Below are 27,583 nucleotides of genomic sequence, written 5' to 3'. Positions count from 1 at the left end.
TAATAAAAAATGACCTCGGTTTAGCCCCTTTCACAATTGGCGCCTCACTCGTGCGATAATTTTTTTTTCGAAAATATTTTTTCCGTCCTGTTGTAGAAGTGTTGTCTTTGAGTCGCAAGCAATATATAAAATCATACGAGAGGTGAACGACCACTGCACCAGGATACAACAGTCGTGAGATGTAATCGTGCGATTATTTTCATGTTTCCGGGTGCAACAGTCGTACAGCGGCTGCAACGGTTGAACGATGATGCGACCAAGTCGCTTGACATATGCGTTTTGTAGCGCCATATGTCGCGCGACCTAGCGACCCGTTGTACGACTACTACAACCGATCGTACAAGGCTACGACCCATTGTGCGACACACCGCACCACCTGTCGCGCGAGGTGTTGGCCTATAAATACGACACGCGATACGACTTTCTTCATTACAACGGATGAGTAAGGCCATCAATATGACATGTCTGTCTTGAACGTTTTGGATTTGCCTTCTCAGACTTAGCAAATGCAAGAGCCTCCCAGGAGCTAGTGGCCGAGCAGCAGCCATGTTTACAGTATGGATGTTCCAGACATTTGGGATGAAAGCTCAAGAGTTCTCGAGTTTTATATTGGGGGTGAAAAAAAATCGTACAACGTTGCAAAGGGGGCAAGACATGTCTTCCAATAGTCTTAGGGTGGTACAACGGACTCGTACGACAGGACGCATCATCGTACGACATGAAAATACTCGTGCAACACTCGTTCGGGGTCTTACGAGTGCGTGCAAAGTCGCATAACACTCGTACTGCCTGTCGTGCAATTATTTTTCATCGCGTCAGCCGCTCAAAAGATCGGAGCAGCACATTTTTTTTTCCCGACCGAGATGCGACCATTTTGTCGCATCTGGATCGTACAATAAGTGGTACAACGGCTACAACGAGTCGTACAACGGGAAAAATTTCGAGTCGCAAGCCGTTGTAGTCTGTTTGGCACCAATTGTGAAAGGGGCTGTTGTGGTTTATTGTCGCAATATAAAAAAACACTACACATGTGTTTATAATATATGGTCACCTCCTAGAAATACATTGTAAACCAGCGTGTGATTGTGTGATAATAAATGAGGCCACAGAGGCTGCGGCACGAAATTGTCCGAGTCCACGGGCGGGGCGAGATCTGCTCACCAAACTCAGATCTTACTAGGGGTCTGGGGGCATGCCCCCTTAAAAATGATGAATGTAGACGCTCTGAAACGCTATTTCTTGCATTTTGAGGGGCACATTTTGCTGACACAAAAGATTTCAGCTTGATTTTGGAGGGGCGACGCCCCAACATTTTTTTTCCATGGGGCGACCGCATAAATAAATAAATAAATACATAAATAAACAAACAAACATACAAACAAACAAACAAACAAACAAACAAACAAACAAACAAATAAATAAATAAATAAATAAATAAATAAATAAATAAATAAATAAATTCCTATTTCAATCTAGGATTGGAAAAGCTTGGCGTGTTTTCTACCAACGTTGAGGTTATTTTTGGTCAGTGGCAATTATGTGCGCTGTGTGTGTTCCGATAATGTACGCCTACAAACTGCATGACGTGGATAAAACAAACTAGAGAGGAAGACTCTTCACATTTAAAAACTATATGATGGTGTAGTAAATAGAAAAGTTAAAATGTCACACTAATCTTATAAAGGTCAAGTCATAACAAAAGGTAGCACGTGATTTGAATTGAATGAGTGGCGCACGATATCTTCTGTTTTACGCCGAGAGGTCGAATACTGTTCTGATCTTTAATAGTTATTCATTCTCTCAATGTGTCAGTGACAAAACCTAGCAATACGTGTACCTCATTCCTGATAATTTATGTATTGATTGTTTTCTTGATATCTCATATTAGAGGTAATTTGTTCGTACATAACACAAAAATAAGTTTCTTCTTTCCGCTTGGATCTTTAAAATGCCCTAAGTCATATACATATTATAAGAATAATGTAGTAAGCTGCATACCAATCTCTGAACCATTCACATTGCTCACATGATTTCTATGATTACTTGTCACGCATTGCATTCAATAATGTATGTTTCAAACCACCCCCTGTAATGACAGACCTATAGATGGGACATTGATATTGCCTTTCATTTAAAGCGGGGGTGGTCGTCACCTGCTCATGCGACAACCTTTGCGTTTTTAGCGTGCTTTGTTATCTTTACTTAGGACTTCGGACTCCTACGTCTGAGCAGGTGAAATACTCGCAGTTACGGTACGCCTGATTGGCTGAAAATAAGTATGCGCACTTGATTAACCCAGAACTCTGTGAGAATCTCCCTTGATTCTGGCTGCTGGCCATTTTCGTTTATGAAATCGTCGGATATCATCAGAAAACGCGGGATTTGTGCAGTTTTGAATAAAACCAATTTAGCGATTATGAACAATGGTTGTTAACGTAACACCCGATCCCCTCTAAACTTTTTGTTTCGCATTTTAAGGTATTTTTTGACAAAATTGGTCATAAATCACATTACAATGTTCATTAGTTTATTTATGTTCAAACATGAAGCTAATGTCCCATGGTATAATGAATATCGTTATTACCATGTGGATACATATATTTTTCATGTTATTTAACCATAACGTCGCTATTTCTTTGTTGTATGTAATTATCAATGTTTATTATCTCCAGTTATGTTGTCAAGATTGAGTAGGTGTAGTCAAAGTTTCTATAGATTTATGCTGTTTTCGTGACGCAAAGAAACACACTTTGGCCTTTGGCCATTTCTATCAGTTTGCACAAAGACACTAGCTAGTGTCTTTGGTTTACATAAGTGTATTCTCCCTGATTGGCTCAATTAAAACAACCAATCATATTAATTGACGCCAAGGATTAAAATTCTAAGGTGTGAATCCACCCTTGTCTTTAAATTGACAAAGAGTGTTAATTAAGACAGACTTCATCCTTTGTACTCCAAGTGATACATTGTTCCAAATCGTCCTAGTGTATGTAGTTTTTCAACTAGCTCTATCTCGTTGCTGTACAACTGAATAAATGCGTGTTCACCATTAGAACATTGCACACTGGTATACCGTCTACTGCTTGATGTATCTACAGTCTATCTGGTGAGATTTAAAGATCCTATACTGTTTGTGGCAGTTTCCCCCACATTATTTTGTGTGTTACAGCATGCAGTTATGCTTTTTGAGAAAAGTGTCCCAATATTTCTAAAAAATTGCTATTTTTAGAACAATTCCATAGAACATAATGTTAAAAGAAAATTGCATTTTTTGAGACTTTTTAAAACCCAGATTTTTTTAATAATTCAGAACAACAAAAGGTACCCCATCATTAACAATATATGATATTTTCAGCCTATGTCGCCAGGCTAGGTTGTGAGATATTGCATAATATCTCTGCCATAGGAACCTGTGGTAAAAGTGTTATAATAGTGTTAGTGACTTTCCACTAAAATACACCCATCCACGGGTTAAATCCTGTGAAAATCGAAAAACCAGAGCAATATGAATAAACCCATCTACGCGGATATTTTGAAGCAGAGGCCCGAGCATGCGCAGTTTCAAACATATACGCATGCTCGGGCCTCTGCTTCAAAATATCCGCGTAGATGGGTTGATTCATATTGCTCTGGTGTTTCGATTTTCACAGGATTTAACCCGTTTTAGTTCGAATAAAGGTAATGTAAGTCGATCGATAGTTTGTAGCGATATCATGCTTGAGTTGTATGAAGCGGATCAAAATATAATTTGGAAAATCGCGTTATTTTCGGGAAGTTTCGATGTCATGGTGTCAACGCTTTCCTACCTTGTGTTATTATATGAGTAGTAGGGAAATGTACCGGCGACTGACTAACTATGCCGAACCCACTTTAGGTCATTTTTATTATCCAAGAAACGTTCCGAGCGCCTGTGGTGTGTGATGTTGCTTGCTGGTCGTGGATTGACTGAGTCCTGGCTACAGGTTAAAATGTTGCTCTTTTGGCGTTGGTAATTTTTATTTGGAACTGAGTAACGCCGCAACGTCGCCAGCAGAAACCTGGTATCTCGATGTTGAACTCGGCTGAAGCTAGCAGACACTCCCAGCAGACAGTGGACGCTATCAGACACATTAGCAGCCACAGTCTATCAGGCATAGCAATGCTTTGAATCAAAGTCACAACTTTTTGCATCACGTAATCATAGTAAATGGCTAATATTCATTTAAACAGAGAAATGTACTCACTCCCCCTGAAAGTGTATCTCTATGTGCGTGTATATAAACACTATTCCCAATATTTTATTGCAAATATTGACTGTACACCTTACCCACTTACATGGTATGAAACACACATGTATTGATTACAATTTGTTATAGGTGACATTTAATAATTAGCAGACAATTTTAAAATATGGAAATCATAATTATGGTAGAACTGTCCTAAACTTTTAAGTGTTAAATCCTTAACTTGAAAGATTTGTTTTGCCTTATAGAAAAAATATAAGGTGCACACTCAATATTTTCAATAAAATATTGGGAATAGTTTTTATATAAAAGCTGAAATGATTACGTCGTGGGTGTAAGCACAGACGTGTAACAAGGAGGAGTGCATCGCTGTATTGTAAAAGCTGAAATGATTACGTCATGGATGTAAGCACAGAAGTGTTGCAAGAGGGAGTGCACCGATGCGCTGTAAAAGCTGAAATGATTACGTCGTGGGTGTAAGCACAGACGTGTAGCAAGCAGGAGTGCACCGCTGTACTGTAAAAGCTGAAATGATTATGTCATGGATGTAAGCACATAAGTGTAGCAAGAGGGAGTGCACCGCTGCACTGTAAAAGCTGAAATGATTACGTCATGGATGTAAGCACAGAAGTGTTGCAAGAGGGAGTGCACCGATGCGCTGTAAAAGCTGAAATGATTACGTCGTGGGTGTAAGCACAGACGTGTAGCAAGCAGGAGTGCACCGCTGTACTGTAAAAGCTGAAATGATTATGTCATGGATGTAAGCACATAAGTGTAGCAAGAGGGAGTGCACCGCTGCACTGTAAAAGCTGAAATGATTACGTCATGGATGTAAGCACAGAAGTGTAGCAAGAGGGAGTGCACCGCTGTACTGTAAAAGCTGAAATGATTACGTCATGGATGTAAGCACAGAAGTGTAGCAAGAGGGAGTGCACCGCTCTACTGTAAAAGCTGAAATGATTACGTCGTGGGTGTAAGCACATAAGTGTTACAAGGGGGAGTGCACCGCTGTACTGTAAAAGCTGAAAAGATTACGCCATGGATGTAAGCACATAAGTGTTACAAGGGGGAGTGTATCGCTGTACTGTAATAGCTGAAAAGATTACATCAGGGATGTAAGTACATGAAGGTTACAAGGGGGAGTGTATCGCTCTACAGTAAAAGCTGAAATGATTATGTCATGGATGTAAGCACAGAAGTGTAGCAAGGGGGGAGTGCACCGCTGTACTGTAAAAGCTGAAATGATTACGTCGTGGGTGTAAGCACATAAGTGTTACAAGGGGAAGTGCACCGCTCTACTGTAAAAGCTGAAATGATTACGTCGTGGGTGTAAGCACAGAAGTGTTACAAGGGGGAGTGTATCGCTGTACTGTAAAAGCTGAAATGATTATGTCATGGATGTAAGCACAGAAGTGTAGCAAGGGGGAGTGCACCGCTGTACTGTAAAAGCTGAAATGATTACGTCGTGGGTGTAAGCACATAAGTGTTACAAGGGGGAGTGTATCGCTTTACTGTAATAGCTGAAAAGATTACATCAAGGATGTAAGTACATAAGTGTTACAAGGGGGAGTGCACCGCTCTACTGTAAAAGCTGAAATGATTACGTCGTGGGTGTAAGCACAGAAGTGTTACAAGGGGGAGTGTATCGCTGTACTGTAATAGCTGAAAAGATTACATCAGGGATGTAAGTACATAAGTGTTACAAGGGGGAGTGCACCGCTCTACTGTAAAAGCTGAAATGATTACGTCGTGGGTGTAAGCACATAAGTGTGACAAGGGGGAGTGTATCGCTGTACTGTAATAGCTGAAAAGATTACATCAGGGATGTAAGTACATAAGTGTTACAAGGGGGAGTGTATCGCCGTACTGTAAAAGCTGAAATGATTACGTCGTGGGTGTAAGCACAGAAGTGTTACAAGGGGGAGTGTATCGCTGTACTGTAATAGCTGAAAAGATTACATCGGGGATGTAAGTACATAAGTGTTGCAAGGGGGAGTGTATCGCTGTACTGTAAAAGCTGAAATGATTACGTCGTGGGTGTAAGCACATAAGTGTTACAAGGGGGAGTGTATCGCTCTACTGTAAAAGCTGAAATGATTATGTCATGGATGTAAGCACAGAAGTGTAGCAAGGGGGAGTGCACCGCTGTACTGTAAAAGCTGAAATGATTACGTCGTGGGTGTAAGCACAGAAGTGTTACAAGGGGGAGTGTATCGCTGTACTGTAAAAGCTGAAATGATTACGTCATGGATGTAAGCACAGAAGTGTAGCAAGAGGGAGTGCACCGCTGTACTGTAAAAGCTGAAATGATTACGTCATGGATGTAAGCACAGAAGTGTAGCAAGAGGGAGTGCACCGCTCTACTGTAAAAGCTGAAATGATTACGTCGTGGGTGTAAGCACATAAGTGTTACAAGGGGGAGTGCACCGCTGTACTGTAAAAGCTGAAAAGATTACGCCATGGATGTAAGCACATAAGTGTTACAAGGGGGAGTGTATCGCTGTACTGTAATAGCTGAAAAGATTACATCAGGGATGTAAGTACATAAAGGTTACAAGGGGGAGTGTATCGCTCTACTGTAAAAGCTGAAATGATTATGTCATGGATGTAAGCACAGAAGTGTTACAAGGGGAAGTGCACCGCTCTACTGTAAAAGCTGAAATGATTACGTCGTGGGTGTAAGCACAGAAGTGTTACAAGGGGGAGTGTATCGCTGTACTGTAAAAGCTGAAATGATTACGTCATGGATGTAAGCACAGAAGTGTAGCAAGAGGGAGTGCACCGCTGTACTGTAAAAGCTGAAATGATTACGTCGTGGGTGTAAGCACATAAGTGTTACAAGGGGGAGTGCACCGCTGTACTATAAAAGCTGAAAAGATTACGCCATGGATGTAAGCACATAAGTGTTACAAGGGGGAGTGTATCGCTGTACTGTAATAGCTGAAAAGATTACATCAGGGATGTAAGTACATAAAGGTTACAAGGGGGAGTGTATCGCTCTACTGTAAAAGCTGAAATGATTATGTCATGGATGTAAGCACAGAAGTGTAGCAAGGGGGAGTGCACCGCTGTACTGTAAAAGCTGAAATGATTACGTCGTGGGTGTAAGCACATAAGTGTTACAAGGGGAAGTGCACCGCTCTACTGTAAAAGCTGAAATGATTACGTCGTGGGTGTAAGCACAGAAGTGTTACATAGGGGAGTGTATCGCTGTACTGTAAAAGCTGAAATGATTATGTCATGGATGTAAGCACAGAAGTGTAGCAAGGGGGAGTGCACCGCTGTACTGTAAAAGCTGAAATGATTACGTCGTGGGTGTAAGCACATAAGTGTTACAAGGGGGAGTGTATCGCTTTACTGTAATAGCTGAAAAGATTACATCAAGGATGTAAGTACATAAGTGTTACAAGGGGGAGTGCACCGCTCTACTGTAAAAGCTGAAATGATTACGTCGTGGGTGTAAGCACAGAAGTGTTACAAGGGGGAGTGTATCGCTGTACTGTAATAGCTGAAAAGATTACATCAGGGATGTAAGTACATAAGTGTTACAAGGGGGAGTGCACCGCTCTACTGTAAAAGCTGAAATGATTACGTCGTGGGTGTAAGCACAGAAGTGTGACAAGGGGGAGTGTATCGCTGTACTGAAATAGCTGAAAAGATTACATCAGGGATGTAAGTACATAAGTGTTACAAGGGGGAGTGTATCGCCGTACTGTAAAAGCTGAAATGATTACGTCGTGGGTGTAAGCACAGAAGTGTTACAAGGGGGAGTGTATCGCTGTACTGTAATAGCTGAAAAGATTACATCGGGGATGTAAGTACATAAGTGTTACAAGGGGGAGTGTATCGCTGTACTGTAAAAGCTGAAATGATTACGTCGTGGGTGTAAGCACATAAGTGTTACAAGGGGGAGTGTATCGCTCTACTGTAAAAGCTGAAATGATTATGTCATGGATGTAAGCACAGAAGTGTAGCAAGGGGGAGTGCACCGCTGTACTGTAAAAGCTGAAATGATTACGTCGTGGGTGTAAGCACATAAGTGTTACAAGGGGAAGTGCACCGCTCTACTGTAAAAGCTGAAATGATTACGTCGTGGGTGTAAGCACAGAAGTGTTACAAGGGGGAGTGTATCGCTGTACTGTAAAAGCTGAAATGATTACGTCATGGATGTAAGCACAGAAGTGTAGCAAGAGGGAGTGCACCGCTGTACTGTAAAAGCTGAAATGATTACGTCATGGATGTAAGCACAGAAGTGTAGCAAGAGGGAGTGCACCGCTCTACTGTAAAAGCTGAAATGATTACGTCGTGGGTGTAAGCACATAAGTGTTACAAGGGGGAGTGCACCGCTGTACTGTAAAAGCTGAAAAGATTACGCCATGGATGTAAGCACATAAGTGTTACAAGGGGGAGTGTATCGCTGTACTGTAATAGCTGAAAAGATTACATCAGGGATGTAAGTACATAAAGGTTACAAGGGGGAGTGTATCGCTCTACTGTAAAAGCTGAAATGATTATGTCATGGATGTAAGCACAGAAGTGTAGCAAGGGGGAGTGCACCGCTGTACTGTAAAAGCTGAAATGATTACGTCGTGGGTGTAAGCACATAAGTGTTACAAGGGGAAGTGCACCGCTCTACTGTAAAAGCTGAAATGATTACGTCGTGGGTGTAAGCACAGAAGTGTTACATAGGGGAGTGTATCGCTGTACTGTAAAAGCTGAAATGATTATGTCATGGATGTAAGCACAGAAGTGTAGCAAGGGGGAGTGCACCGCTGTACTGTAAAAGCTGAAATGATTACGTCGTGGGTGTAAGCACAGAAGTGTTACAAGGGGGAGTGTATCGCTGTACTGTAAAAGCTGAAATGATTACGTCATGGATGTAAGCACAGAAGTGTAGCAAGAGGGAGTGCACCGCTGTACTGTAAAAGCTGAAATGATTACGTCATGGATGTAAGCACAGAAGTGTAGCAAGAGGGAGTGCACCGCTCTACTGTAAAAGCTGAAATGATTACGTCGTGGGTGTAAGCACATAAGTGTTACAAGGGGGAGTGCACCGCTGTACTGTAAAAGCTGAAAAGATTACGCCATGGATGTAAGCACATAAGTGTTACAAGGGGGAGTGTATCGCTGTACTGTAATAGCTGAAAAGATTACATCAGGGATGTAAGTACATAAAGGTTACAAGGGGGAGTGTATCGCTCTACTGTAAAAGCTGAAATGATTATGTCATGGATGTAAGCACAGAAGTGTTACAAGGGGAAGTGCACCGCTCTACTGTAAAAGCTGAAATGATTACGTCGTGGGTGTAAGCACAGAAGTGTTACAAGGGGGAGTGTATCGCTGTACTGTAAAAGCTGAAATGATTACGTCATGGATGTAAGCACAGAAGTGTAGCAAGAGGGAGTGCACCGCTGTACTGTAAAAGCTGAAATGATTACGTCGTGGGTGTAAGCACATAAGTGTTACAAGGGGGAGTGCACCGCTGTACTATAAAAGCTGAAAAGATTACGCCATGGATGTAAGCACATAAGTGTTACAAGGGGGAGTGTATCGCTGTACTGTAATAGCTGAAAAGATTACATCAGGGATGTAAGTACATAAAGGTTACAAGGGGGAGTGTATCGCTCTACTGTAAAAGCTGAAATGATTATGTCATGGATGTAAGCACAGAAGTGTAGCAAGGGGGAGTGCACCGCTGTACTGTAAAAGCTGAAATGATTACGTCGTGGGTGTAAGCACATAAGTGTTACAAGGGGAAGTGCACCGCTCTACTGTAAAAGCTGAAATGATTACGTCGTGGGTGTAAGCACAGAAGTGTTACATAGGGGAGTGTATCGCTGTACTGTAAAAGCTGAAATGATTATGTCATGGATGTAAGCACAGAAGTGTAGCAAGGGGGAGTGCACCGCTGTACTGTAAAAGCTGAAATGATTACGTCGTGGGTGTAAGCACATAAGTGTTACAAGGGGGAGTGTATCGCTTTACTGTAATAGCTGAAAAGATTACATCAAGGATGTAAGTACATAAGTGTTACAAGGGGGAGTGCACCGCTCTACTGTAAAAGCTGAAATGATTACGTCGTGGGTGTAAGCACAGAAGTGTTACAAGGGGGAGTGTATCGCTGTACTGTAATAGCTGAAAAGATTACATCAGGGATGTAAGTACATAAGTGTTACAAGGGGGAGTGCACCGCTCTACTGTAAAAGCTGAAATGATTACGTCGTGGGTGTAAGCACAGAAGTGTGACAAGGGGGAGTGTATCGCTGTACTGAAATAGCTGAAAAGATTACATCAGGGATGTAAGTACATAAGTGTTACAAGGGGGAGTGTATCGCCGTACTGTAAAAGCTGAAATGATTACGTCGTGGGTGTAAGCACAGAAGTGTTACAAGGGGGAGTGTATCGCTGTACTGTAATAGCTGAAAAGATTACATCGGGGATGTAAGTACATAAGTGTTACAAGGGGGAGTGTATCGCTGTACTGTAAAAGCTGAAATGATTACGTCGTGGGTGTAAGCACATAAGTGTTACAAGGGGGAGTGTATCGCTCTACTGTAAAAGCTGAAATGATTATGTCATGGATGTAAGCACAGAAGTGTAGCAAGGGGGAGTGCACCGCTGTACTGTAAAAGCTGAAATGATTACGTCGTGGGTGTAAGCACATAAGTGTTACAAGGGGAAGTGCACCGCTCTACTGTAAAAGCTGAAATGATTACGTCGTGGGTGTAAGCACAGAAGTGTTACAAGGGGGAGTGTATCGCTGTACTGTAAAAGCTGAAATGATTACGTCATGGATGTAAGCACAGAAGTGTAGCAAGAGGGAGTGCACCGCTGTACTGTAAAAGCTGAAATGATTACGTCATGGATGTAAGCACAGAAGTGTAGCAAGAGGGAGTGCACCGCTCTACTGTAAAAGCTGAAATGATTACGTCGTGGGTGTAAGCACATAAGTGTTACAAGGGGGAGTGCACCGCTGTACTGTAAAAGCTGAAAAGATTACGCCATGGATGTAAGCACATAAGTGTTACAAGGGGGAGTGTATCGCTGTACTGTAATAGCTGAAAAGATTACATCAGGGATGTAAGTACATAAAGGTTACAAGGGGGAGTGTATCGCTCTACTGTAAAAGCTGAAATGATTATGTCATGGATGTAAGCACAGAAGTGTAGCAAGGGGGAGTGCACCGCTGTACTGTAAAAGCTGAAATGATTACGTCGTGGGTGTAAGCACATAAGTGTTACAAGGGGAAGTGCACCGCTCTACTGTAAAAGCTGAAATGATTACGTCGTGGGTGTAAGCACAGAAGTGTTACATAGGGGAGTGTATCGCTGTACTGTAAAAGCTGAAATGATTATGTCATGGATGTAAGCACAGAAGTGTAGCAAGGGGGAGTGCACCGCTGTACTGTAAAAGCTGAAATGATTACGTCGTGGGTGTAAGCACATAAGTGTTACAAGGGGGAGTGTATCGCTTTACTGTAATAGCTGAAAAGATTACATCAAGGATGTAAGTACATAAGTGTTACAAGGGGGAGTGCACCGCTCTACTGTAAAAGCTGAAATGATTACGTCGTGGGTGTAAGCACAGAAGTGTTACAAGGGGGAGTGTATCGCTGTACTGTAATAGCTGAAAAGATTACATCAGGGATGTAAGTACATAAGTGTTACAAGGGGGAGTGCACCGCTCTACTGTAAAAGCTGAAATGATTACGTTGTGGGTGTAAGCACAGAAGTGTTACAAGGGGGAGTGTATCGCTGTACTGTAATAGCTGAAAAGATTACATGGGGGATGTAAGTACATAAGTGTTACAAGGGGGAGTGTATCGCTGTACTGTAAAAGCTGAAATGATTACGTCGTGGGTGTAAGCACATAAGTGTTACAAGGGGGAGTGCACCGCTGTACTATGAGAACTGATTGATAACCTAGCTGATTGTAAGCAAAGTGTTGCAAGGGTGGGGGTGGTGGATGTGGATGTGAGCGAATGTGTTCTGTCGTGTTAATGCTTGTCACTTTAGGGTAACAATTTAGACATCCCCTTCTCAAAGAAAATTTGTATTTGCGATTACAGATCATAACATCATTGATTCAGTGAACTCCTTCATGTCACCCTTTTACGTCACAGTAGCGCTTCGCCACTAAAGTAAGCGTTTTACACACAAGATTATTAATTAATCGTAGTTTACATTTAGTTATATTTATAATCGGCAATGCACGTCACAATTTTTGACTCCCATTTGCAAAGCACATAATGGGAGTCTTTGCAGTTAGTGTGTCTGTGTGTGTGTGTGTGTGTGTGTGTGTGTGTGTGTGTTTGTGTATGTGTGTCCGACTGTTCCACTGCTATCTCAAGAACCATACATCGGTTTTTGATGAAACTTGGTACATAGATGCTCTGAACATATGCGCAAATTTGATTTGGTAAAAATCCGTGCATATTAATTACCTAATTTGCATGATAATTAGCTGATTTTTAGCAGTTCCATGATTGTTCCACTGATATCTAAACAACCACTCATTGGATTTTGATGAAACTTTGTACATACATGCTCTAAACTAATGCTAGGTTTTGATTAGTTTTTGGTAATAATCTGTGGATACTAATTACCTAATTTGCATAATGATTAGTCAATTTTCGGTTTTTCCACTGATATCTCAAGTACTAATCATCACATTTCAATGAAACTTGGTACATAGATGTCATATGACACTGCACAGACCTGATAGTTTTTATGGTAATATCAGTACATATTAATTACCTAATTCAGCATTTGATATAAGTACTAATCATCCCATTTCAATGAAACTTGGTACATAGATGGCATATGACACTGCACAGACCTGATAGTTTTTATGGTAATATCAGTACATATTAATTACCTAATTCAGCATTTGATATAAGTACTAATCATCCCATTTCAATGAAACTTGGTACTTTGCATAATTAATTAATTTTCACAGCATTTGATATAAGTAGTGAGCATTACATTTCAATGAAACTTGGTACTTACATACTCAAGGACTATGCAGAGATTGATTGTTTCCGATAAATATTTGTGCATATTAATCACCTAATTTGCATAATTAGTTATTTTTCAGCTTTTCCATGGGTATCTCAAGTACTAATCATCGCATTTCAATGAAACTTGGTACATAGATCCTTTAGGACTATGCAGAGACCTGATTAGTTTTAGGGCAAATAATTGTGCATATTAATTAACTAATTTGCATAATTAATTTTCAGCTTTTCTACTGATATCTAAAGTACTAATCATCACATTTCAATGAATCTAGAATTATGCAGACCCAATTAGTTTCCGGTAAATATTTGTGCATATTAATCACCTAATTTGCATAATTAACCAACTTTCACACTGATATCTCAGGTACTAAACATCACATATCAATGAATGTACATGGATGCTGTAAGACAATAGACAGACCTGGATAATTGTGGGTTAAAATCTGTACATATTAATTACCTAATTTGCATAATTAACCAATTTTAAGCTTTCACACTGATATCTAAAGTACTAATTATTCCATTTCAATGAAACTTAGTACAAAGATGCTCTAGGACAATGTACAAACCTAATTAGTTTGGGGTAAAAATCTGTTCATATTAATTCCCTAATAAGCATAATAATTCATAATTTTTTGGTTCTAATCACCTTTCAATTAAACTTGAGAACATAGATTTTCTGTTACATAGCGCAGATCTCATTAGTTTTCACTCAAATCTGTTCATATTAATTTTCTGATTTGCATAATTAGTTTTCAGCTAAGTAATTTCGAATTATATTTAATGTGTCTCCAATATTCTCAGCACATGGGAGTTCTTTCTAAGCTTTCTTTGGTTGTATTTATGTTGATGTCTTGCCTAGCTTGGAAATGCGTACTGGCTTCCTGGCCGTGTTACATTACAGTGTTCTGTACAGGTGTATATCAATGGTTATGCACTAAATCATGATCATACTAAACACGTCATTCCAGGCATATAATATTAATAATAAATACCTCACTTCTGTCGGCAAAAACATGAAAGAATGAATATTACCGGTTAATTACACGGTACATCGAGCGGAAATTCTCAGTTGTGATTTGTTAAGTATGTGCAACATATTTGCGCGTACTACAGTCAGGGCGCTTGTTACGTATGCTTGTTACGAGTAGTGTAAAACGATGTTCACGTGCTGGAGTTGAGAATTGTATATGCTTCTATAATGGCAATTGTCTCAGTATTGCACGTAGTTAGAATCTATGGAACTAGTCTCAGTATTGCACGTAGTTAGAATCTATGGAATTAGTCTCAGTATTGCACATGATTAGATTCTATGGAATTAGTCTCAGTATTGCACGTAGTTAGAATCTATGGAAATAGTCTTAGTATTGCACGTAGTTAGAATCTATGGAACTAGTCTCAGTATTGCACGTAGTTAGAATCTATGGAACTAGTCTCAGTATTGCACGTAGTTAGAATCTATGGAACTAGTCTCAGTATTGCACGGAGTTAGAATCTATGGAACTAATCTCATTATTGCACGTAGTTAGAATCTATGGAACTAGTCTTAGTATTGCACGTAATTAGAATCTATGGAACTAGTCTCAGTATTGCACATAATTAGAATCTATGGAACCAGTCTCAGTATTGCACGTAGTTAGAATCTATGGAACTAGTCTCAGTATTGCACGTAGTTAGAATCTATTGAACTAGTCTCAGTATTGCACATGATTAGATTCTATGGAATTAGTCTCAGTATTGCACATAATTAGAATCTATGGAACTAGTCTCAGTATTGCACGTAGTTAGAATCTATGGAACTAGTCTCAGTATTGCACGTAGTTAGAATCTATGGAACTAGTCTCAGTATTGCACGTAGTTACAATCTATGGAACTAGTCTCAGTATTGCACGTAGTTAGAATCTATGGAACTAATCTCATTATTGCACGTAGTTAGAATCTATGGAACTAATCTCATTATTGCACGTAGTTAGAATCTATGGAACTCGTCTCAGTATTGCACGTAATTAGAATCTATGGAACTAGTCTCAGTATTGCACGTAGTTAGAATCTATGGAACTAATCTCATTATTGCACGTAGTTAGAATCTATGGAACTAATCTCATTATTGCACGTAGTTAGAATCTATGGAACTCGTCTCAGTATTGCACGTAATTAGAATCTATGGAACTAGTCTCAGTATTGCACGTAGTTAGAATCTATGGAACTAGTCTCAGTATTGCACGTAGTTAGAATCAATGGAACTAGTCTCAGTATTGCACGTAGTTAGAATCTATGGAACTAATCTCAGTATTACACGTAGTTAGAATCTATGGAACTAGTCTCAGTATTGCACGTAGTTAGAATCTATGGAACTAGTCTCAGTATTGCACGTAGTTAGAATCTATGGAACTAGTCTCAGTATTGCACGTAGTTAGAATCTATGGAACTAATCTCATTATTGCACGTAGTTAGAATCTATGGAACTCGTCTCAGTATTGCACGTAATTAGAATCTATGGAACTAGTTTCAGTATTGCACATAATTAGAATCTATGGAACTAGTCTCAGTATTGCACGTAGTTAGAATCTATGGAACTAATCTCAGTATTACACGTAGTTAGAATCTATGGAACTAGTCTCAGTATTGCACGTAGTTAGAATCTATGGAACTAGTCTCAGTATTGCACGTAGTTACAATCTATGGAACTAGTCTCAATATTGCACGTAGCTAGAATCTATGGAACTAGTCTCAGTATTGCACGTAGTTAGAATCAATGGAACTAGTCTCAGTATTGCACGTAGTTAGAATCTATGGAACTAATCTCAGTATTACACGTAGTTAGAATCTATGGAACTAGTCTCAGTATTGCACGTAGTTAGAATCTATGGAACTAGTCTCAATATTGCACGTAGTTAGAATCTATGGAACTAGTCTCAGTATTGCACGTAGTTAGAATCTATGAAACTAGTCTCAGTATTGCACGTAATTAGAATCTATGGAACTAGTTTCAGTATTGCACATAATTAGAATCTATGGAACTAATCTCAGTATTGCACATAGTTAGAATCTATGGAACTAGTCTCAGTATTGCACGTAGTTAGAATCTATGGAACTAGTCTCAGTATTGCACGTGGTTAGAATCTATGAAACTAGTCTCAGTATTGCACGTAGTTAGAATCTATGGAACTAGTCTCAGTATTGCACGTAGTTAGAATCTATGGAACTAGTCTCAATATTGCACGTAGCTAGAATCTATGGAACTAGTCTCAGTATTGCACATAGTTAGAATCTATGGAACTAGTCTCAGTATTGCACGTAGTTAGAATCTATGGAACTAATCTCAGTATTGCACGTAGTTAGAATCTATGGAACTAGTCTCAGTATTGCACATAATTAGAATCTATGGAACTAATCTCAGTATTGCACATAGTTAGAATCTATGGAACTAGTCTCAGTATTGCACGTAGTTAGAATCTATGGAACTAGTCTCAGTATTGCACGTGGTTAGAATCTATGAAACTAGTCTCAGTATTGCACGTAGTTAGAATCTATGGAACTAGTCTCAGTATTGCACGTAGTTAGAATCTATGGAACTAGTCTCAATATTGCACGTAGCTAGAATCTATGGAACTAGTCTCAGTATTGCACATAGTTAGAATCTATGGAACTAGTCTCAGTATTGCACGTAGTTAGAATCTATGGAACTAATCTCAGTATTGCACGTAGTTAGAATCTATGGAACTAGTCTCAGTATTACACGTAGTTAGAATCTATGGAACTAATCTCAGTATTACACGTAGTTAGAATCTATGGAACTAGTCTCTGTATTGCACGTAGTTAGAATCTATGGAACTAGTCTCAGTATTGCACGTAGTTAGAATCTATGGAACTAGTCTCAATATTGCACGTAGTTAGAATCTATGAAACTAGTCTCAGTATTGCACGTAATTAGAATCTATGGAACTAGTCTCAGTATTGCACATAATTAGAATCTATGGAACTAATCTCAGTATTGCACATAGTTAGAATCTATGGAACTAGTCTCAGTATTGCACGTAGTTAGAATCTATGGAACTAGTCTCAGTATTGCACGTGGTTAGAATCTATGAAACTAGTCTCAGTATTGCACGTAGTTAGAATCTATGGAACTAGTCTCAGTATTGCACGTAGTTAGAATCTATGGAACTAGTCTCAATATTGCACGTAGTTAGAATCTATGGAACTAGTCTCAATATTGCACGTAGTTGGAATCTATGAAACTAGTCTCAGTATTGCACGTGGTTAGAATCTATGGAACTAGTCTCAGTATTGCACGTAGTTAGAATCTATGGAACTAGTCTCAGTATTGCACGTGGTTAGAATCTATGAAACTAGTCTCAGTATTGCACGTAGTTAGAATCTATGGAACTAGTCTCAGTATTGCACGTAGTTAGAATCTATGGAACTAGTCTCAATATTGCACGTAGTTGGAATCTATGAAACTAGTCTCAGTATTGCACGTGGTTAGAATCTATGGAACTAGTCTCAGTATTGCACGTAGTTAGAATCTATGGAACTAGTCTCAGTATTGCACGTGGTTAGAATCTATGAAACTAGTCTCAGTATTGCACGTAGTTAGAATCTATGGAACTAGTCTCAGTATTGCACGTAGTTAGAATCTATGGAACTAATCTCAATATTGCACGTAGCTAGAATCTATGGAACTAGTCTCAATATTGCACGTAGCTAGAATCTATGGAACTAGTCTCAGTATTGCACGTAGTTAGAATCTATGGAACTAGTCTCAGTATTGCACGTAGTTAGAATCTATGGAACTAGTCTCAGTATTGCACGTAGCTAGAATCTATGGAACTAGTCTCAGTATTGCACGTAGTTAGAATCAATGGAACTAGTCTCAGTATTGCACGTAGTTGGAATCTATGGAACTAGTCTCAGTATTGCACGTAGTTACAATCTATGGAACTAGTCTCAATATTGCACGTAGCTAGAATCTATGGAACTAGTCTCAATATTGCACGTAGTTGGAATCTATGGAACTAGTCTCAATATTGCACGTAGTTAGAATCAATGGAACTAGTCTCAGTATTGCACGTAGTTAGAATCTATGAAACTAGTCTCAGTATTGCACGTAGTTAGAATCTATGGAACTAGTCTCAGTATTGCACGTAGTTAGAATCTATGGAACTAGTCTCAGTATTGCACGTAGTTAGAATCAATGGAACTAGTCTCAATATTGCACGTAGTTACAATCTATGGAACTAGTCTCAGTATTGCACGTAGTTACAATCTATGGAACTAGTCTCAATATTGCACGTAGCTAGAATCTATGGAACTAGTCTCAATATTGCACGTAGTTGGAATCTATGGAACTAGTCTCAATATTGCACGTAGTTAGAATCAATGGAACTAGTCTCAGTATTGCACGTAGTTGGAATCTATGGAACTAGTCTCAATATTGCACGTAGCTAGAATCTATGGAACTAGTCTCAGTATTGCACGTAGCTAGAATCTATGGAACTAGTCTCAATATTGCACGTAGTTGGAATCTATGGAACTAGTCTCAGTATTGCACGTAGTTACAATCTATGGAACTAGTCTCAATATTGCACGTAGCTAGAATCTATGGAACTAGTCTCAATATTGCACGTAGTTAGAATCTATGGAACTAGTCTCAGTATTGCACGTAGTTAGAATCTATGGAACTAGTCTCAGTATTGCACGTAGTTAGAATCTATGGAACTAGTCTCAATATTGCACGTAGCTAGAATCTATGGAACTAGTCTCAATATTGCACGTAGTTGGAATCTATGGAACTAGTCTCAGTATTGCACGTAGTTACAATCTATGGAACTAATCTCAGTATTGCACGTAGTTAGAATCTATGGAACTAGTCTCAGTATTGCACGTAGTTAGAATCTATGGAACTAGTCTCAATATTGCACGTAGTTAGAATCTATGAAACTAGTCTCAGTATTGCACGTAATTAGAATCTATGGAACTAGTTTCAGTATTGCACATAATTAGAATCTATGGAACTAATCTCAGTATTGCACATAGTTAGAATCTATGGAACTAGTCTCAGTATTGCACGTAGTTAGAATCTATGGAACTAGTCTCAGTATTGCACGTGGTTAGAATCTATGAAACTAGTCTCAGTATTGCACGTAGTTAGAATCTATGGAACTAGTCTCTGTATTGCACGTAGTTAGAATCTATGGAACTAGTTTCAGTATTGCACGTAGTTAGAATCTATGGAACTAGTCTCAATATTGCACGTAGTTAGAATCTATGGAACTAGTCTCAGTATTGCACGTAGTTAGAATCTATGGAACTAGTCTCAATATTGCACGTAGCTAGAATCTATGGAACTAGTCTCAATATTGCACGTAGTTGGAATCTATGGAACTAATCTCAGTATTGCACGTAGTTAGAATCTATGGAACTAGTCTCAGTATTGCACGTAGTTAGAATCTATGGAACTAGTCTCAATATTGCACGTAGTTAGAATCTATGGAACTAGTCTCAGTATTACACGTAGTTAGAATCTATGGAACTAATCTCAGTATTACACGTAGTTAGAATCTATGGAACTAGTCTCTGTATTGCACGTAGTTAGAATCTATGGAACTAGTTTCAGTATTGCACGTAGTTAGAATCTATGGAACTAGTCTCAATATTGCACGTAGTTAGAATCTATGGAACTAGTCTCAGTATTGCACGTAGTTAGAATCTATGGAACTAGTCTCAGTATTGCACGTAGTTAGAATCTATGAAACTAGTCTCAGTATTGCACGTAATTAGAATCTATGGAACTAGTTTCAGTATTGCACATAATTAGAATCTATGGAACTAATCTCAGTATTGCACATAGTTAGAATCTATGGAACTAGTCTCAGTATTGCACGTAGTTAGAATCTATGGAACTAGTCTCAGTATTGCACATAATTAGAATCTATGGAACTAATCTCAGTATTGCACATAGTTAGAATCTATGGAACTAGTCTCAGTATTGCACGTAGTTAGAATCTATGGAACTAGTCTCAGTATTGCACGTGGTTAGAATCTATGAAACTAGTCTCAGTATTGCACGTAGTTAGAATCTATGGAACTAGTCTCAATATTGCACGTAGTTAGAATCTATGGAACTAGTCTCAGTATTGCACGTAGTTAGAATCTATGGAACTAGTCTCAGTATTGCACGTAGTTAGAATCTATGGAACTAGTCTCAATATTGCACGTAGTTAGAATCTATGGAACTAGTCTCAGTATTGCACGTAGTTAGAATCTATGGAACTAGTCTCAATATTGCACGTAGCTAGAATCTATGGAACTAGTCTCAATATTGCACGTAGTTGGAATCTATGGAACTAGTCTCAGTATTGCACGTAGTTACAATCTATGGAACTAATCTCAGTATTGCACGTAGTTAGAATCTATGGAACTAGTCTCAGTATTGCACGTAGTTAGAATCTATGGAACTAGTCTCAATATTGCACGTAGTTAGAATCTATGGAACTAGTCTCAGTATTGCACGTAGTTAGAATCTATGGAACTAGTCTCAATATTGCACGTAGTTAGAATCTATGGAACTAGTCTCAGTATTGCACGTAGTTAGAATCTATGGAACTAGTCTCAGTATTGCACGTAGTTAGAATCTATGGAACTAGTCTCAGTATTGCACGTAGCTAGAATCTATGGAACTAGTCTCAATATTGCACGTAGTTAGAATCTATGGAACTAGTCTCAGTATTGCACGTAGTTAGAATCTATGGAACTAGTCTCAATATTGCACGTAGCTAGAATCTATGGAACTAGTCTCAATATTGCACGTAGCTAGAATCTATGGAACTAGTCTCAATATTGCACGTAGTTGGAATCTATGGAACTAGTCTCAGTATTGCACGTAGTTAGAATCTATGGAACTAGTCTCAGTATTGCACGTAGTTAGAATCTAAGGAACTAATCTCAGTATTGCACGTAGTTAGAATCTAAGGAACTAATCTCAGTATTGCACGTAGTTAGAATCTAAGGAACTAATCTCAGTATTGCACGTAGTTAGAATCTATGGAACTAGTCTCAGTATTGCACGTAGTTAGAATCTATGGAACTAGTCTCAGTATTGCACGTAGTTAGAATCTATGGAACCAGTCTCAGTATTGCACGTAGTTAGAATCTATGGAACTAGTCTCAATATTGCACGTAGTTAGAATCTATGAAACTAGTCTCAGTATTGCACGTAGTTAGAATCTATGGAACTAGTCTCAGTATTGCACGTAGTTAGAATCTATGAAACTAGTCTCAGTATTGCACGTAGTTAGAATCTATGGAACTAGTCTCTGTATTGCACGTAGTTAGAATCTATGGAACTAGTTTCAGTATTGCACGTAGTTAGAATCTATGGAAGTAGTCTCATTATTGCACGTAGTTAGAATCTATGGATCTAGTCTCAGTATTGCACGTAGTTAGAATCTATGGAACTAGTCTCAGTATTGCACGTGGTTAGAATCAATGGAACTAGTCTCAGTATTGCACGTGGTTGGAATATATGGAACTAGTCTCAGTATTGCACGTGGTTATTTCAATCATATACCTATCCTTTCAAAATAGAAGAAGGCCTTGCACATTTGTGCTTCAAGTGATGAAGTCTCCGTACCACTAGAGGACATAGTATACTTCTTAATGAACAGCAATTCCCTTCGAATTATTTCCGAGCCAATAACATTAAATTGAGAATATATAATTATACAAGTGGCAAAATGGTAATGATTAGAAAATCTCGTCACCATGGTGAGTGACTATCGGTATTACTCAGTTCCGCCTATAAGAATCAACTGACTTCATACATGTTAAAAATGAGTTGCTGTGAAGACCGACAGACAACCCGATGAATGCCCGTGGCGGGAAAAAATCTTTCAATTTGTATGTAAGAACCCATTCATTTATTATAGAAGGGTCTTTAACGTGTGTAATTCTTGTAAAACACGTAAAATTACTAATTATTGCCACAACACTTTTCTAGTGTTTTGGCGGGAAGAATTACCCCTGAAACCCATTGGAACGTTATCTATTTATGAATCGACAATAATATCCAGGTTTATAATTTTTTCCCCACTTGATTTTTCTTTAATATGAACAAATCTCTCTTATTAAAGGACTGACCATGTTAGAATTTGCTATGTTCCTAATTCATGCATGTATATCTGCTATACCAGTGGTACTAGCGGCCGGTTATGTAATCGTACAACGAGAAACTATATGTTTTCCACTATCAACAAATAAACAACATCAGAGTGCAAGTGTTGGAGATACAGTAATCGTGATTCCACGATTTTTTTGGGCGAGCAACTAACCCGGACTTTGACTTTTTTTAACATTAATTCCTATCGTATACTCTCTTCTGTGAGGAAATGCACAAAGAATGTTGGGTGTTATGATTCATACTGCTGCCTATTGTAAATTATTGAATCTTTCGTTGCTCGATTATTAGAAATTGTTTTATGATGACATCATACACCAGGTTTACATAGTATGTTTAGTGTATAACTCATTAAATACGTGCGTTATGGCTTATGAGTGTTTATTTAGCACTACACTCATTCATGATATGTATTATAAAATTGAGGCCATAAGAGGCAACTGTCGTTGCCATGACAAGGAACGCGGAAGATGAAGATGAGACATATTTCCCGTCACCATAGAGACGAGTAACGCCCCACCGATATTACTCAATTCACACGCAATTGAAATAAAAGTAAAAAAAACAAATCATATTATCGATATTTGTTATTGTTAACACTGATTGGTAATTTAGAATAATGTACCTCATAGTCTAAATACCGTCATTTATCAAGTAACCACGATCATATTGCTTTTATCTAGCCACAGGATCTGACATGCTCTAACCAGCTTTCGAAACAGCGTATTCCTTATACCGTGCAAATATTAGACAACAACACGAGCATGCGCTCTGTGAGTCGCTTGCTGGTGAAGGATAACGGCGCGTGGCCAATTATAAGATATTGGGAGTCAAAGTTCGCCCACCGATATAGCTGTGCACGGTACATTGCTTGCCGGTTTGTACCTCGACGACGTATTTATATCTTGCAAGCAGGACATCAACTATCAGACTGGCAGGCAATACAGATACAGACGTCGTTCTTCGCTGACTAAGATGGTAAGTAAGATTCGACATTGCCATATTTCAATAGATGATAATCACACGCCAAAGGTATTTCTTCAATTGACATTCACCCAATCGGGTTGTGCTAATATCAATGTTATAAAGCAGGGGCGGGGCAGTGGACAATAAATAGACATGACAAGTGGCAATATTCATATTTTCCTCGAGTAGTGCGTTTATTTGGCACGTGAGTTCATGCGTGTTGTAATATTTCAAAGTGGATGGCATACGTCTTCATGTGGTATTTGCGTTGACATTAATGGCCACGGTATTTATAGACCAACTGTTATTAAAGTTTAACAAAACCCGTCCTTGATTATATCTCGTTAATCTCAGATTTCAGTTACAAAATATGACGTCACCATAAACAAATCGCATATTAGTTCTTGATTAGTCTTCAATATCTTAATAGAATTGTTTTATTTCTAATGTAATCATATACTAGATTATGTGTATCATATTATTCAGTCAACTGTTTAACTGACATACAACAACTGGTATACTGCTGGGAATACGTCACATCTTTAAAGGGGTGGATTTATAGCTGAACACATAATTGCCACGTTCCATATTCTCGAGTCTGAAATGTATAATGATATACATCGATCATACACCATGGTATACTATGAGAGTATTATGATATACATCGATCATACACCATGGTATACTATGAGGGTATAATGATATACATCGATCATACACCATGGTATACTATGAGGGTATAATGATACACATCGATCATACACCATGGTATACTATGAGAGTGTTATGATATACATCGTTCATCGACCATGGTATATTATGAGAGTATTATGATATACATCAATCATACAACATGGTATACTATGAGGGTATAATGATATACATCGATCAGACACCATGGTATACTATTAGAGTATTATGATATACATCAATCATACACCATGGTATACTATGAGAGTATTATCATATATACATCGTTCATCGACCATGGTATATTATGAGAGTATTATGATATACATCGATCAGACACCATGGTATACTACGAGGGTATAATGATATACATCGATCATACACCATGGTATACTATGAGAGTATTATCATATATACATCGTTCATCGACCATGGTATATTATGAGAGTATGATGATATACATCGATCAGACACCATGGTATACTATGAGGGTATAATGATATACATCGATCATATACCATGGCATACTATGAGGGTATTATAATATACATCGATCAGACACCATGGTATACTATGAGGGTATAATGATATACATCGATCAGACACCATGGTGTACTATGAGAGTATTATGATATACATCAATCAGACACCATGGTTAACTATGAGAGTATTATGATATACATCAATCAGACACCATGGTATACTATGAGAGTATTATGATATACATCAATCAGACACCATGGTATACTATGAGAGTATTATGATATACATCAATCAGACATCATGGTATACTAAGAGAGTATTATGATATACATCGTTAATCGACCATGGCATACTATGAGGGTATTATGATATACATCAATCAGACACCATGGTATACTATGAGAGTATTATAATATACATCAATCAGACACCATGGTATACTAAGAGAGTATTATGATATACATGGTTCATCGACCATGGCATACTATGAGGGTATTATGATATACCTCAATCAGACACCATGGTATACTATGAAAGTATTATGATATACATCAATCAGACACCATGGTATACTATGAGAGTATTATGTTATACATCGTTCATCGACCATGGCATACTATGAGAGTATTATGATATACATCAATCAGACACCATGGTATACTATGAGAGTATTATGATATACATCGTCAATATATAACAAGGCATACTATGAGAGTATTATGATATACATCGTTCATCGACCATGGCATACTATGAGGGTATTATGATATATATCGATCAGACACCATGGTATAATATGAGGGTATAATGATATACATCGATCATACACCATGGTATACTATGAGAGTATTATGGTATACATCGCTCATCGACCATGGCATACTATAAGGGTATTATGATATACATCGATCAGACACCATGGTATACTATGAGGGTATAATGATATACATCGATCATACACCATGGTACATTATGAGAGTATTATGATATACATCGTTCATCGACCATGGTATATTATGAGAGTATTATGATATACATCAATCATACACCATGGTATACTATGAGAGTATTATGATATACATCGATCATACACCATGGTATACTATGAGGGTATAATGATATACATCGATCATACACCATGGTATACTATGAGAGTGTTATGATATACATCGATCATACACCATGGTATACTATGAGGGTATAATGATATACATCGATCATACACCATGGTATACTATGAGAGTGTTATGATATACATCGATCATACACCATGGTATACTATGAGGGTATAATGATATACATCGATCAGACACCATGGTATACTATGAGAGTATTATGATATACATCAATCATACACCATGGTATACTATGAGAGTATTATCATATATACATCGTTCATCGACCATGGTATATTATGAGAGTATTATGATATACATCGATCAGACACCATGGTATACTACGAGGGTATAATGATATACATCGATCATACACCAAGGTATACTATGAGAGTATTATCATACATACATCGTTCATCGACCATGGTATATTATGAGAGTATTATGATATACATCGATCAGACACCATGGTATACTATGAGGGTATAATGATATACATCGATCATATACCATGGCATACTATGAGGGTATTATAATATACATCGATCAGACACCATGGTATACTATGAGGGTATAATAATATACATCGATCAGACACCATGGTATACTATGAGAGTATTATGATATACATCAATCAGACACCATGGTTAACTATGAGAGTATTATGATATACATCAATCAGACACCATGGTATACTATGAGAGTATTATGATATACATCAATCAGACACCATGGTATACTATGAGAGTATTATGATATACATCGTTCATCGACCATGGCATACTATGAGGGTATTATGATATACATCGATCAGACACCATGGTATACTATGAGAGTATTATGATATACATCAATCAGACACCATGGTATACTAAGAGAGTATTATGATATACATGGTTCATCGACCATGGCATACTATGAGGGTATTATGATATACATCAATCAGACACCATGGTATACTATGAGAGTATTATGATATACATCAATCAGACACCATGGTATACTATGAGAGTATTATGTTATACATCGTTCATCGACCATGGCATACTATGAGGGTATTATGATATATATCGATCAGACACCATGGTATAATGTGAGGGTATAATGATATACATCGATCATACACCATGGTATACTATGAGAGTATTATGATATACATCGCTCATCGACCATGGCATACTATGAGGGTATTATGATATACATCGATCAGACACCATGGTATACTATGAGGGTATAATGATATACATCGATCATACACCATGGTACATTATGAGAGTATTATGATATACATCGATCAGACACCATGGTATACTATGAGGGAATAATGATATACATCGATCATATACCATGGCATACTATGAAGGTATTATAATATACATCGAACAGACATCATGGTATACTATGAGGGTATAATGATATACATCGATCATACACCATGGTATAATATGAGAGTATTATGATATACATCGATCATACACCATGGTACATTATGAGAGTATTATCATATATACATCGTTCATCTACCATGGTAGGTTATGAGAGTATTATGATATACATCGATCAGACACCATGGTATACTATGAGGGAATAATGATATACATCGATCATATATCATGGCATACTATGAGGGTATTATAATATACATCGATCAGACACCATGGCATACTATGAGGGTATTATAATATACATCGATCATACACCATGGTATACTATGAGAGTATTATGATATACATCGTTCATCGACCATGGTATATTATGAGAGTATTATGATATACATCAATCATACACCATGATATACTATGAGGGAATAATGGTATACATCGATCAGACACCATGGTATACTATGAGAGTATTATGATATACATCAACCAGACACCATGGTATACTATGAGAGTATTATGATATACAT

At 38.3% G+C, this 27,583-nt stretch overlaps 1 protein-coding gene across 2 annotated transcripts in view; it reads left to right on the top strand.

Moving 5' to 3' along the window:
* Positions 1–27,583, top strand: part of LOC102808257 (uncharacterized) — a 79,512-nt gene that overhangs the window by 294 nt on the left and 51,635 nt on the right. Inside the window, exon 2 of one of the 2 annotated variants that reach the window (XM_085505367.1) lies at positions 23,104–23,398. In XM_085505367.1, the coding sequence (XP_085361493.1) occupies positions 23,396–23,398 (3 nt within the window). In that variant the 5' untranslated portion in view covers positions 23,104–23,395. Of the gene's footprint in view, positions 1–23,097; positions 23,399–27,583 lie in introns of those variants that run through there. The other variant, XM_085505368.1, reaches the window with a different exon arrangement.

The sequence above is a fragment of the Saccoglossus kowalevskii genome, chromosome 11 (genome assembly GCF_978046115.1).
Source record: "Saccoglossus kowalevskii chromosome 11, keSacKowa6.1, whole genome shotgun sequence".
NCBI classification, from domain to species: Eukaryota; Metazoa; Hemichordata; class Enteropneusta; family Harrimaniidae; genus Saccoglossus; species Saccoglossus kowalevskii.
The sequence above is the reverse complement of the archived record's forward strand: the minus strand, read 5'-3'. Positions and strand labels throughout refer to the sequence as shown.